Below are 14,465 nucleotides of genomic sequence, written 5' to 3'. Positions count from 1 at the left end.
GGGCCATAATTTGCCAATGCCTATCTAGTGCAACCCCTGTCTAGTGACTTTATGAGCTAATGCATTCCACGTATAAGACAGTCCCAAGTGTTACTCCTTCATTTCATTCAGCAAATATGTACAGGGGGATTACATTAAGCCAAGCGCTATCCTGGTACAAAGAAGAAAGCAGCTCTACAGTCCACACCTCTCTCTCTGAGCTCCCTTCCCATGTTTCGAACTGGCTCCCCATCGCTCAGACGGTATAGTCCAAAGGGCCCATAAGGCTGTGCAGGATATTGTCCTTGTCTTCCTCTCTTGCTTCCCCTCTCACACAGCTCTACTGATATAACCCAAAATTCAACTCTGTCTTCTCAGCCCTTAAGATCCAGATAAGTTCCACTCAAATCTTTATTCCGTGCCTTCTGGAAATCCAAAGGCTTCCTCAAAATTTATCCAAATTCCCAGGACGGGGGTGGGGGGTTGGTCATGACTGACTTTGGGTTCCTGGTTCCACCTATACTGATTCTGTTCAACAACGTTTTGACCCAGGTGTGAAACTCAGTCATTTTTTTAGGTTCCTCCAAAGACCCCATCCACACAGAGCACTTGTGAGCCTGGTGAATTTCACTAATCAGTTAGGGGTCAAAAGGAAGAATCATATCACACCATACAATACATAACTAAAAGCCCCTTATTAGCCATAGCTTCTGTGTATTTTTAAAATTTCTTTAGCCCAGCTGTCACCAGAGTTCTTTCACTAGCTTTTCACCCAATGCAATCCCTTACAATCCTGCTGGCCTTTTTTCTTCCTCTCCCTTTACTTCCCTTTCCTCTCATCTTCCTCTCTTGAGAGCAAAAAACCAAATCCCTTCCACTGCAGAGCAGCTTAACAAATCTTGGGTTGCTTGAGTCCTTAGCAGCACCTGTACTTGCAGTCTTTGTCTCTTTACCAAGCGACCTAACAAAATATTTTATAAAACAAGCAAGTCCTTCCCCAAGAAGGATTCTGGAGCCAGCACTGTCAGGAATTTTCAATCCCATAACCTTTCTAACCTCTAGGCCTTTTTACATGTTATTCCCCCCTGCCTAGGGTATTCCCTCTCTTGCACCTAGATAAGTCCTACTCATCCTTTAGAACTCATCCTAGACAATGATTCCCACAAGAATCCTCCCTCCAGAAGGGAATCCTGTTGGTCTTGCATATATATGTACAGGAGGTATCCCAGACCACTTAAATCTAAGTTCAAGTCATGGACAGGTGCAAACTTGGGCAGAAGATGAGAGAGCTGGTTTATTCCTGACTCACTTTTAACATGAGTGGGAAGCCTTTTAAGGTCCCAGCTTATTGCGGAGATGGTGTCCTTTCAATTCCTCACCTGGCTGATTTCTGTGCTCCTCACCCTGCAAAACCCTTAAAACAAAAATTCGCCAGAATCAGCACTGCCCTAAGGGCAAAAGTGGCTTCTGTGCTTGTTTACCTCTCTGGATTCCTGTCTTTCCTCTTATGGAGCCCTGGTATCCCTTTCTGTCTTATTAACAATGAGCTGTTTTTAAGAAGATGCTTTTCTTTTTTTTTCTTTTCAGCATTTTGTTTCATTTTGTCTTCTCCCAGCAAATCAAAACAGTCAAATAAAAAGAGAATTCAACTTCTCCAAGAAAATTTAACCCAAAGTACAATTGGTTCCCTTTCTAAGATTATCATGTCATTGTCTGCTCTCAAGGAAAACCACCTAGTCAATGAATATTTGTTGAGCGCCATATATTTGCAAGGAACTATACTATATCCTGGGGATTCCGTGGTGAGTGTGCCAGAGTCCTTGTCTACAATGACCTGTCCTCTTTTTTCCACAGCTGTGCTGTGGAAACTGTGATGAATCAATGTTCTTTATTCTCTAGAACCCTGTACTGTTCATCTTTTGGTGATAGATTACAGGTTTATTATAAAAAGATATAATTTAAGAACAGCCAGATGGAAGAGATGCATAGGGCAAGGTATGTGGGAAGGGGTGCAGAACTTACATGAGGTCTGAGGGTGCCACTGACCCCCCATCTCCACATGTTCACCAACCCCAAAGCTGCTTTTTCAGCATTTTTAGTTATTTTCAGTGGGAAGATTAGTCCAAATATTTCAGACTGCCATTAGTGGAAACTGGAAGACATTAAATCCTTCCTAATTAGGCTGCAGATCTTTAGCCAGATATTCTTAAGAGTTTTGTGAGGCCTTCTCCCTAGCCTGAAGCTTTCATTCTGTGTCATAAGTTGCAGTCCAGGAAACAAATTAGTCTCTTAGGCCTTGCTCATTCACTCAGGCATGCATTCATTTAACAGACATCCACTGAGTACTTCCTGTAAAACATGGTTACAACAGTGAGTAAGCATCCTTGCCCTTTATTCCCTTGTTTAGAAAGAAGAGAGAAAGTCATCTGAACTACCAGTTTTCAACATCACACTAGTCCTACCCGCCAAATTTAGGAAACTTCCATGTCTCCAACCTACTGAATGGTACAGCTGTAAAGGGTGGGACTATTGGAGACCTGTTCCCTATGGAAGGTAACTGTTGAACAGAGCAGTGCATCTAAAACTTAAGCATGCAAAAGAAGCATCTGGAGGGCTTGTTTAAAACAGATTACAGGGCTCTACCCGCCCCCAAATTCTGATTCCTAGGTCTGGGATGGAGCCTGAGAATATGTATTTCTGACCAGCTCCTTCTTGCTGTATCCTCACATGGTAGAAGGGCCTAGCAAGCCCTCGGGAGTCTCTCTTACAAGAGCGCTAGTCCCATTCATGAGGGCTCCTCATGACCTAGGCACTTCCTGAAGGTCCCACCTTCTTATACCATCACACTGGGCATTAGGATTTAAACATATAAATTTGGGGGGACACAAACATTCAGACCATAGCATTCCATGCTGAAGCTATTTCAAAAGTCTCTCTTTTTTCCCAGTATCAGGAATTAAGGGAGTCACTCCAACGATGTAGGCTTCCGTGGGGCGCTGAAAGGGAATATGGTGGCATAATACCCATTTCACTCCCTGAGGAACACAGGCCAAAATGTGAACCTCCTCGTGTCATGGGCAAAGGACACCAGCATTATGGATTTGGGGAGAAACCTGGCCAAGGTAAATAAACTTCCAGTCCCTGACACAGAGGTCATTATTATTCGATTATCTATATTTCTATTGTGAGTCCTTTGTTAACTTAAATCTACTTCCAAACTTTTACTATTTATGAAAAGACACAGATGGGAACACTAATTATAAAATTTCTAATTTCAGTAAAAAATATGTTATAAATGACTTTGTTTTCCTTAGAGATGTTTAAGTATGTGATCAGAAATTTTGATGAATTTAATTCCCTTGCTAATCACATTTTATCTAAAACTAAATAGGAAGGCTCCTGAGAAAGATTAAATTATTATTTTTTTTTTGGCTTGAGCAAATAGCTGGCCTAATTTTACAGATGTTCTTGACTTTTTTTTAATATTTTTTATTAATTAATTTATGTATTTGGCTGCATTGGGTCTTAGTTGTGGTTCGCGGGCTCAGTAGTTGCCCCGCAGCATGTAGGATCTTAGTTCCCTGACCAGGGATGGAACCCACGTTCCCTGCATTGGAAGGCAGATTCTTAACCACTGGACCACCAGGGAAGTCACCCAGATGTTCTTAACTTTTGATTTCTAATTTGTTTATCAATTAGAATCTACTGGGCATTGTTTTCAAGTATTAAAATATTTCAGTCATCATTTATAAATCTTAAAGTTACCCTTTCAGCAACTTTATTCAAAGTACAGGTTAAAACTGAAGGGAAAGCACAAAAAAAATCTGAGCAGTAAATTAGATGTCACATTAAGAAGTATGAAATTTACTCAAAGCAAAATCCATCACACCTTCTCCACACACAGCCTGGTTATTCCTGCTTTATCCAATCCTGGTTACCCAGTGTACTAACAATCTAGCTAACTAGATTAAAAGAAATAAATCAGGAAAGACAAGCCACAGCTAGAGAGAAAAACAGTAACAATAGGGACATGTGGCAGCCTTATGGAAAGCCTCAATAAAGCAATAAAAAGCAGACAAATGAAAAGTCCAATTGGAAAGATGCAAATATTGACACATTATAGGTAGGACTTCAAGTTCATTAATTCATCCAACAGATTTGTTTAAGCCCCCACTCTCATGGAACTTACTTTCTAATATAATATAGATTTATGGTATCTTTGTAAAGTAGATATTGTTATCCTGGTTTTACAATAAATAGAGACCCAAGAGATTCATTACCTCTCCTTGGGTCAGACAACTATGAAGTTTCAGAACAGGGATTTGAGTCCAGTTTTATTTAACTCCAAATCCCACATTCTTTTCACCTATTCATTCATTCGCTTATTCCAGCTATTCATTTATTCAGTAATTTGAGTATAGCAAGCATTGGTCTAGAGATTAGGGGTATAGCTCCTTAGGGAGTTTACAGCCCTGGTCCCCAAAATCTGTATATTAAAAAAATGCACAATATTCTAAAAGAATTACAAGTATACTCACAGAATTCCAGTGTGTAAAAAGAAAGCAAAAGACTAGCTTCTTAAGGGAAACCCAGCTTGAAATGAGAGGTTTGTGTTTAGTATCTTATTGAATGCAGCCCTAGGATACTGGGAGAGAAAATATTTGTTCCAATTAAAATGTCAGCCATCCCTGATTCAGAAATGCAGGCTAATGTATTCAGATTCTCTTCACACCCTTTTATGTTAAATGTTATCAGTTTGGCATATTTATCTCTTAAAAATATATTTAAGACAAAGTATAAATATCTTCTGATACAATGTAAATCACTTGGCAAACAACTACAGAATAGGTTTTATCTTATTTCCTAACAGGGAATAACTTCTATCACAATATTTTTCTTTTTCCCCAAGAAGAGCCTTTTAAACAAACTAACAGAGTATTTTTCAGTTCTCTGACGGGTCAAGCCTCCTCTGGCCCATGTAAAAGCTTGTTCTCATAACCACACCCTGTCACCTTCCCCGGAGGAGATTTTTGGTGGGTGTTGTGATACAACTCACCCCACTCCCCGTGGGGAATAGGATCACAGAATATCCCACTCCTATCGCCTAAAAAATAAAACAAATACAAAATTTACCAGCAGCCCCCAAACAATAAAAGGATGCCATAAAATTATGCCATTAATTTTAATGTGCCAAGGAAAGATAATTCTGTGTAGTTTATTCCAGTTCCTAAGTGTTTCTCAAGACAGCATTTTGGACAGGGCAGTTCTTTGTCGCGCACATTGCAAGATATTTAGCATCTTTGGCCCTTTACCTATAAATACCGGTCGCATCTTGCATTCATTGTGACAACCAAAATGAAACCACCCACACGTGTTTTCAAACTCTCCCTGTAAGTGTTGGGAGTACAGGGGGAAGCCACACTATTGGTTGAGAGGCATTATACCTACCCTCACCCCTACATTCCAAATGCATGTTGAGGCAAGGTGAGTCTACAAAATCTGCTAATTCTCCAGTTTGAAGAGATTAAAAGATTGAGTAGATAATCCTATCAGAAAAGACAAAAAGCCTCAAGAGTAGACAAAAAGACTCAAAAAGCCCCTATTTAAAAACAGCAAGATTTCAAGAGAGATGAAGCTCTGCAGAACGTGTGCTCTTCTGGAATGCAATGATGACTTCAGGGAATGAGCAGAAGCCCCTGGGTATGGGCACTTCCCTGACTGGAAGGAGTGGGAATTTTCCCCTGTAGAGGGAAAATTATTATTGTAGAACCAGTGTTCTACAATAATGTTATAAGCCCTGGCAAAGTACAGATTATATAAACAACCAAAATGGGGAGATCAGGGAAAGGAAACAGAAGTGAGTGAAACTGGGTTTATCATCTTATCTTTCATGCCTGAGAGTCAATATTATCTAAAAAATGATAATGATTCCAAAATCCTAAATGTTTCAAAAACTTTTTCCTAAATTTCTAAAATATCTGTATAAAATTATATCTATGTAATAAAGAGATATTTATCTATAGTTCAGGAATTCCTTCAGGTTTACCTTTTCATCTGTTAGATGCTAATAAAATTAAAAATATTTAGGGACTTCCCTGGTGGTCCAGTGGTTAGGACTCCATGCTGTCACTGCTGAGGGCCCAGGTTCAATCCCTGTTGAGGAACTAATACCTCGTAATCCACATGGCATGGCCAGAAAACAAAGAAAAAAAATTTAATTTTCTTTTAGAAATTTCATGAACTTTGATCCAGTTCTTGAAACTTTCGCTCTGACTAGAGCTGTCCATCTCTCCGTTCCTTACTTCTTTACATCTATTTTTTAGAGAGATATCTAGAATCATGTTCTACATGAGGTTACTTGTGCTTTTTTTGTACTTACTGAAATGTTTATAATAAGCATGTGCCATTTCCATAAAAACAAGAAAATATCTTTTTTAAACAGCAGCATTAATCAAGAACTTTTATATACCACATATTGTGCTAAGTGTTTTATAGACATTATCTCATTTAGACCAAATTACATTTGATTTTTTTAAAGTTCATGTTTCTAATAAAACTATTTTTGTTCTTTTTTTAAAATATTTTTTCTGCCCCTTTCTCTCACTCCTCTCTTTTTTTTAAATGAATTTTTTAAATCTATTTATTTATTTTTGGCTGCGTTGGGTGTTCGTTGCTGCTCGCGGGCTTTCTCTAGCGGCGAGCAGGGGCTACTCCTTGTTGCAGTGCGCAGGCTTCTCATTTTGGTGACTTCTCTTGTTGCAGAGCACAAGCTCTAGGCGTGCAGGCTTCAGTAGTTGTGGCAAGCGGGCTCAGTAGTTGTGGCTCGTGAGCTGTAGAGCACAGGCTCAGTAGTTGTGGCGCACAGGCTTAGTTGCTCGGCGGCATGTGGGATCTTCCCAGACCAGGGCTCGAACCTGTGTCCCCTGCATTGGCAGGCAGATTCTTAACCACTGCACCACCAGGGAAGTCCCTTTTTTTAATTAAATTTTAATTGTACAACTTATTCATTTGTATGCATTAGGATTTTTAGTTGCAAATAACAGAATCCATTCTGGCTCATTTAAGAAGAGGTTATTAGAGGATAATAGGTTAACTCACAAAACTGTAGGAGGGCTAGAGAAATAGGCTAACTGCTAAGCTTCCAGAAATAATAGCCAGACTCATTCCCAGGACTGGCCTCATCCAGGGAAGTGCCTCTGCTAAAAGTGGACACCTCTGATTCTACCTTATGAGCAATATGGATGCCCCACTTGAAGCCCGTGTTCTGAGGCTACTCACACTCAAATCAAAGTCTAGTGCAGATTCGGATGACAGCAGAACTTAGGGTACACATTTGCACCCTGGTTGCTAGGGAGGCTGGGAAGTGGATTTTCTGGATGCTACCTAGGGAAGTGGGGTGTTCAAAATGTGGAAAGCTAGCAAAATATACAGAGGATACGGTAAAGATGTTAGATAGCCATCAGTGCCAGCTGACTGTCACTTTAAACAATAGCAGCAACAACAGTAACGTGCTTTTCTATTGAACAAGTGGTCCATGGACCAGCAGCATGAGCATCACCTAGGAAATGGTGAATGCAAAATCTGGGACCCCACCCCAGATTTACTGAAACAGAATATGCATTTTAATAAAATCCCTCAGGTAATTATAACGTGCAGCAAAGTTTGAGAATTGCTGCTCCAGTGTAAGAAAAGGCAACATTTTTCATACAAATGAAAATGCACTCACCTCCCCAAAAGGGGAGATCCAAAGTCTCATCAGTTCCTGCATCCAGCTCCAAGTCCAGGATCACTTGGTGATGGCCACTCCTCTCTATTTCAGTCATAATATTGTCCTGATAGTCCACATTTAGGCATTAAATAAAGTAAACCATCGCCAACACACCCTATATGAAATAATAAGGAAAAGGGAGAGGAAATAAAGAAAAGTTATATATATATATATATATATATATATATGTATGTATACAGGACATAGCAAGGAAGGAAATATGGGAAGTGACTGCAGTCTACAGCTGGTCCTGAGGCTATTATTGGTGTTATAATTTCCTTCCTCCACTACCCATTTCAAGTTCCCTTGCCCTTAGCTAGTAGGAATTCATTACCTTGTGGGGCAGCCCCAAATTTGTTCCTGAGAGATCTAAGCTCTTAGTGGTTCTGCCTGTGTGCAGTAATAGAATACTACAGTATTCTATTAATTTTATGCCACTGGAAGCTATGCTAGGAGGTGTCCAAAAGATGCTTTAGGTTCTAGAAATACTCCTTTCCCCCAGCATGGTATAGCAGCAATCCTCTTACCCTTGATATTTAGGATCAATCATCCCAGCCTACTTGGAATAATTCTTTCTTGGCTGTTTTCTCCAGAATCATAAGGAGCCCCAGATTACGACCTCATCAGTTCAGCTTCCAGTTCAACGGGACCATTGTTGTGTCGTCTGATGGAAGCATTTCTCCCTTAACCTCTAAACCAGCAAAGCCCAAGGTGGCTGGGGAGGAAGTAAAGATTTCCTCGAGTGTAATAATAAGAGTGAAGGGCGTCACTCCCACTTCCCCCCATGGCTTTTTAGACCATGCATTCTGGCTATGGGGGAAACTATTTAATAGTCACCGCTTCACAGCATGTGCCACACTTCAGGATAACATTCAGTCATAGCTGAATTGTCAATAGGCTATGCTACCATTCTGTAAATATGACAAGGCCAGTGAACCCTTAAATTCAACCACTGCCTTATTTTTTGTGTGATAAATTGAGTTCCTTAGTCAAGAGTAATATTGTTTAAGATGGCATGCAGTGAATAAGGCATTCTGTTACATTCCACTGATGATGTAACTGGCAGAAGTGAGGTGAGGAGGAAAGGAAAATCCATAATTAGAAGTGTCCTGTGAGGATAAATCATCTTTCAAGATGGAAGGGGTTAAATGTAATCAGCCTCCCACCAGGTGGCTGACCAGTACACCCAGAGAGATTTTTCTCTATGAATTACCTAGGGTTGGCAACTTCTGCTGGTAAACTCACATGTGGCCAGGTCAGTTTTGATGAGGTCATGTTGCTGAGTCCATAAATAAGAACTTCTGCCCCTGCCCCCATGATAATTTAGTTTATGAAGCCACTGAGCAAGCACCAGGGTGACTGGAGAAAACCTGGCTGATGCCCACAGACTTGATCGTATTATCTATCTAATTACAAACATCCTCAGTGTGGGGTTCTGTTGGTGAGCGTTCTTGTGGGGTATGAGTAACTCTCATACTTTAGGGCCAATCTCAAAGGCTGAGAAAGCAAGTTTTTTGGAATCTACATTGGGTAGATGAGATACAGTGTGGGTGTTCAAAAGATATTGAGCAGCGAGGAACAGTTCAGCACTACAATATATACTAAAACATTACGGGCTTCCCTGGTGGCGCAGTGGTTGAGAGTACGCCTGCTGATGCAGGGGACATGGGTTCGTGCCCCGGTCCGGGAAGATCCCACATGCCGCGGAGCAGCTGGGCCTGTGAGCCATGGCCGCTGAGCCTGCGCGTCTGGAGCCTGTGCTCCGCAACGGGAGAGGCCACAACAGTGAGAGGCCCACGTACCGCAAAAAACAACAACAACAACAAAACATCACAAGCTCCAAGAGTGAAGGCTAATGTAAACTATGGACTTCAGGTGATAATGATGTGTCAGTGGAGGTTCATCAGTCCTAGCAAAGGTACCACTCTGGTGGGAGGTGTTGATAATGGGGGAGGATAAGCATGTGCAGGGTAAAGGGTGTTTGGGAATCTCTCTACCTTCCTCAACTTTGTTGTGAACCTAAAACTGCAATCTAAAGATTGTAAATACAATCTATCTCATTCTTTTTAATTTCTCACAGTGTTCCACAATATGGATACATCAGATTATTTAGCCATTCTTGTATTTTTTTTCTTTTGTATTAATTGAATGTAATAAATATCTTTGTACAGGCCTCCTTGAGCTCAATACACAAATGAATGTTTCTCTAGGGAAAATCCTAAGTCGAAGTTATGGGTCACAATATATGAATATTTTTAATTTTAGTAGATATAGCCCAAATACTTTATATTCTCATGGTATTGTCTAAAAGTATCCATTTCACCATACTATTGGCCAATTGTATTATATTATCAAACTGTATAATTTTTGCCTATCTAATGAATAAAAATGTTATCATGGTTATCAGAATGCATTTCTCTGATTAGGTTAAGTACTTTTTTTCTTACGTTTATGTTTTCTTATGTATGACCGTTTATATTTCCTTTTCTGTTCTTATTCTTTGCCCATTTTTATTGCTTGTCTTTTAGTTATAGATTCTTATTGGTTCTTTATGTTCTGGATATTAATCCCTTATGTATCTTTATTGTAAACATTTCTTCCAATCTTTGTTTTATTTGAGCTTTTTTATGCTGTCTTGTCTTCAGAAGTTTTTCACTTGATGTTATCAAACTTCCTTTTGATTTTTGACTTTTTTAAAATCTTATTTAAAATGTTTTCCCTACCACTAAGAGAAAAACATATTCTTGTATATTTTCTTTTAATATTTGCATGCTTTTCCCTAATTCTTTAGATTTTTAATTCATCTGAAATTATCTCTGTAATATGAAATAAAAATCTTTTTTTCCAAACGGCTAGTGAATTTCTCCTGCATTGTTTATTGAAAAGTAAACTCTTTCCACTGATTTGAAATGCCATCTTTTCATATACTGAATTACCATATATACATCATTGTATTAGTCTATTTTTATCTTTTACTATCTCACCATTACACTGTGTTATTAAAAAGATGTTCAATTTAATCTTTTCTTTCCTTTCAGAAAGCTTCCTCTTGAACAATTTTATTATTTGTCACAGAACAAAAAAAGTGACGTCTATGGAAATGATTCTTTGTAAGTTTGAGGTTTCTTTTCCTTATATGAGATCAAATAACATTTTCAAGTGGAAATGAGTTATATGCAAAATAAAAAAGCTCCAAAGTGGGAACTTATAGAAAAACAAGTGTTCCTTTTTTTTCAATAGAGATTATTGATTATAGAAACCAAGACCAAAACAACAAAAATAAAACAAATAAACTAAAATCCACTAACAGTCTGTTGCACTTAAACAAAGAAAAAATAGGAAATAAGGAATAGTAATGTTTGAAAAGATTCATACAGATCGTCTTGGCCCATTTCCCTGCCTTTGACCTAGTTATTCAATCTAATAAGAATCTGTTAACGTTTCTTAAAAGGTTCATAGAAAAAGCCCCAGTGCCCTCAACAAAATTTTTAATCAGAATTTTATGAGAGAGGTTTGTTATGACAATCTACAAATAACTCTTAATAAAATTACTCCCTAAGTCTCTTTTTTGGATAAGGAATACTTAATTTACCCTTTGCTTAGAGGAATTATTTTCTACTATATTGTTTTTGCTCTTTGAAATAGTTTGTTGTATATATTACAAAGGCATGCTTTTAAATTTTCAGATAAAAATAAAACACCAACAGCACTGAAGTAAAAATGAAAACATTAGTTTTTACCTTTGTTAGAATTGTTAGGAATCTGTTTATAGGTAAGAAGTTAATATAGAGTTCAGCCACAAGAGGGAGCCAAAAAGAAATGAAATTTGTGGTTGCTGGGCCTTGTATATCCCTTTGGGATTAGTAAACTGAAAAGTATTAGAGTGGCAGTAAAATCATGGATAGGTTCAAGGAATTGCTGTCTCTGAGCATTTTTTATTTTCATTTTATCCTTTCAAACTTTGAATTTTTAAGAAAGCTTTTCTTTTTAAATTTTTATTCTTATTTTTCCATTTTTTTAAATTATAGCTCATTTACAATGTTGTAGTCGTTTGAAGTGTACAGCAAAGTGATTCAGTTATACATATATATATGTGTATATATGTATAATTTTATCCATGTTGAATCAAATCAATTTTAGGCATGTACTTGTCAATATCAGCTAAATTTGTCACATGAGAAAAAATTTAGATGCTGATTTAATGTTCCATATATAATAGCCAATCTGGTAACTCTAGATCTCATAGATTCCTATAGTCATTGCTTCCCATTCCCCTACTCAACCAGAAATATAACTGGAAAACATGCTTTTTTTTTTTTTTTAGTTCCAACAAACTTAGAGTCCAAATAAAGAAAGATATAAACCTTTTAAGGTTCACGTGAATTGTCTGTTTATAATACATTATGGACTAATAAAATTACATGGCTTATGTACCACTTACTAAATAGAGGAACATATAAAAAAGCAAACAGTATATTCAATTTTACTGCCTTTACTACAACTGATAAGTCAGTTCATTTTTCATAACTGAAATATTTCAGAAATATTTGCATAGGCTGAAACTAATTGCTGAAATGCAATGAAAGCAGATGACAATCCTTCTCTAGTGTGGAGTTTGTCCCTGGGCTGCATTGTTATTTCTTGGCATGTAGGGTTCAGAGTAATTAGTAAGTACCCAACCTTCAAATGAAGTGATTCAGAAAAGGCATGCCTCTGGGAACTTGTTCAGTTTTGTTCTAGCCTCTCTGCAACTGGGCAACATTGACTATCATGAGAGATGAGCAATCCTGGGCAAAGGGACAAAGCACACACCGTACTTATATATTTTCTCCAACCAGGCCACACTCTGATCACTTTAGGTCATGTAATTGTACCCCATGCATGGTGTCAGGCTACCTCAGAACACTTTGGTGCTCTGCCTATGAGAGTGAACATCAGTAAGAACCAGAGCTCTATTATCATTAGAAGAAGTTAGAAATCAAAATCATTACCTTAAAGACACTGTAGTTCGCAAATGGGATACAGCTTTATTCTTAAGCAAGTTTCTAACAGGAATGTAAGCTTTAAAAAGTCCTTAATATAAATTAGGGTTTGTTTCCTGTTTTTATTCTAGGATGCCCACACCATCTAATTCAACAGTAGGGTAAGTAGACAACTATATTTTCCTTCCCTGTTATAATCAAGAAAAAAATATTGGCCATCTGTATATCTCAGACAGTGTGAGGACAAGTGAGACTTTTCACAGAAGTTTTTTTTTTTGTTTTTTTTTTTTTTTAAACAAGCAGGAGAAGAGGCTGGTACAAGTCCAAAGTAACAGTATTACTGATTTCCCCCAATTATATTCCCTGCTAATCTTTTTTTTAATAAACTTTTAAATTTAGTACTATTTTCGATTTACAAAATTACTGGGAAAATAGTACAGAGTTCCTATTTACCTCATATCCAGTTTCACCTATTATTAACATCTTTCATTAGTATGGTACCTTTGTCACATTAATGAGCCAATACTCATGCATTAGTATTATTCAGATTTCCTCAGGTTTTCCCTAATATCCTTTTTCTGTTCTGGGATCCCATCCAGGACACCACATTACATTTAGTAGTCATGTGTCCTTAGGCTCCTTTTGGCTGTGACAGTTTATCAGACTTTCCTTTCCTTTTTTTATTTTTTTATTTTTTTAATGTCCTCTATAGTCTGAGGATTATCTGTCAGATATTTTGTAGAATGTCCCCCAATTAGGATTTGTCTGGTGTTTTTCTCATGATTAGACTGGAGTAGTGTGTTTTGGAGATGAAGACCACAGAGGTCAACTACCATTTTCATCACAACCTATCAAAAGTATACATGCGGGCTTCCCTGGTGGCACAGTGGCTGAGAGTCCGCCTGCCAATGCAGGGGACGCAGGTTCGTGCCCCGGTCTGGGAAGATCCCACATGCCGCAGAGCGGCTGGGCCCGTGAGCCATGGCCGCTAAGCCTGCACGTCCGGAGCCTGTGCTCCGCAAGGGAGAGGCCACAACAGTGAGAGGCCCGCGTACCGCAAAAAAAAAAAAAAAAAAAGTATACATGCTATCAACATAACATCACTGTTGACACTAACCTTGATTACCTAGCTGAGGTAGTGTTTACCAGTTTCCCCCAGTGTGCAGTTAACCTTTTTTTCTCCTTTTTCCATCCTGTACTTTTTAGAAGAAAGTCACTGTGTGCAGCCCACACTTAAAAGTTTGGAATTATACTCCACCTTCTTGAGGGCAGAGTACCAACATAAATTATTTGGTATTCTTTTGTAAGGGAAATATGTGTGTTCTCCCTCATTTATTTATTTAATCACTTATTTATATCAGTATGGACTCATGGATTTTATTTCATACTTTGATACTTTAGTAGTAGTCCTGTACTACTTTGTTAATTTTGTCACTCAAATTGACCATTGAGAGCTCTTTCAGTTGGCTCCTATATCCACACCGCTATCATTGTGGGGTTTTGCGTATAAGGGATTTTTTTGGGTTTTTTCTTTGTTTTTGAGTACTTCATCACTTGTCACTGTGGGGGTTTTTTCTTTCTTTCTTTCTTTCTTTCTCTTCTCCTTCCTTCCTTCCTTCCTTCCCTCCCTCCTTCCCTCCCTCCCTCCCTCCCTCCCTCCCTCCCTCCTTCCCTCCTTCCTTCCTTCCTTCCTTCCTTCCTTCCTTCCTTCCTTCCTTCCTTCCTTCCTTTTAGCA

At 38.4% G+C, this 14,465-nt stretch overlaps 1 protein-coding gene across 1 annotated transcript in view; it reads left to right on the top strand.

The window, feature by feature from the left end:
• SPMIP4 (sperm microtubule inner protein 4) overlaps nt 1-14,465 on the top strand; it is a gene marked incomplete at both ends in the record, with an annotated part of 30,866 nt that overhangs the window by 4,792 nt on the left and 11,609 nt on the right. Inside the window, 4 exon segments of the mRNA XM_082846831.1 lie at nt 2,927-3,080; nt 3,083-3,101; nt 10,786-10,857; nt 12,861-12,890. Coding sequence (XP_082702957.1) covers nt 2,927-3,080; nt 3,083-3,101; nt 10,786-10,857; nt 12,861-12,890 — 275 coding nt within the window.

The sequence above is a fragment of the Leucopleurus acutus genome, assembly GCF_964270905.1.
Source record: "Leucopleurus acutus genome assembly, chromosome: 9".
NCBI classification, from domain to species: Eukaryota; Metazoa; Chordata; class Mammalia; order Artiodactyla; family Delphinidae; genus Leucopleurus; species Leucopleurus acutus.
This window is presented reverse-complemented; position numbering and strand designations above follow the sequence as displayed.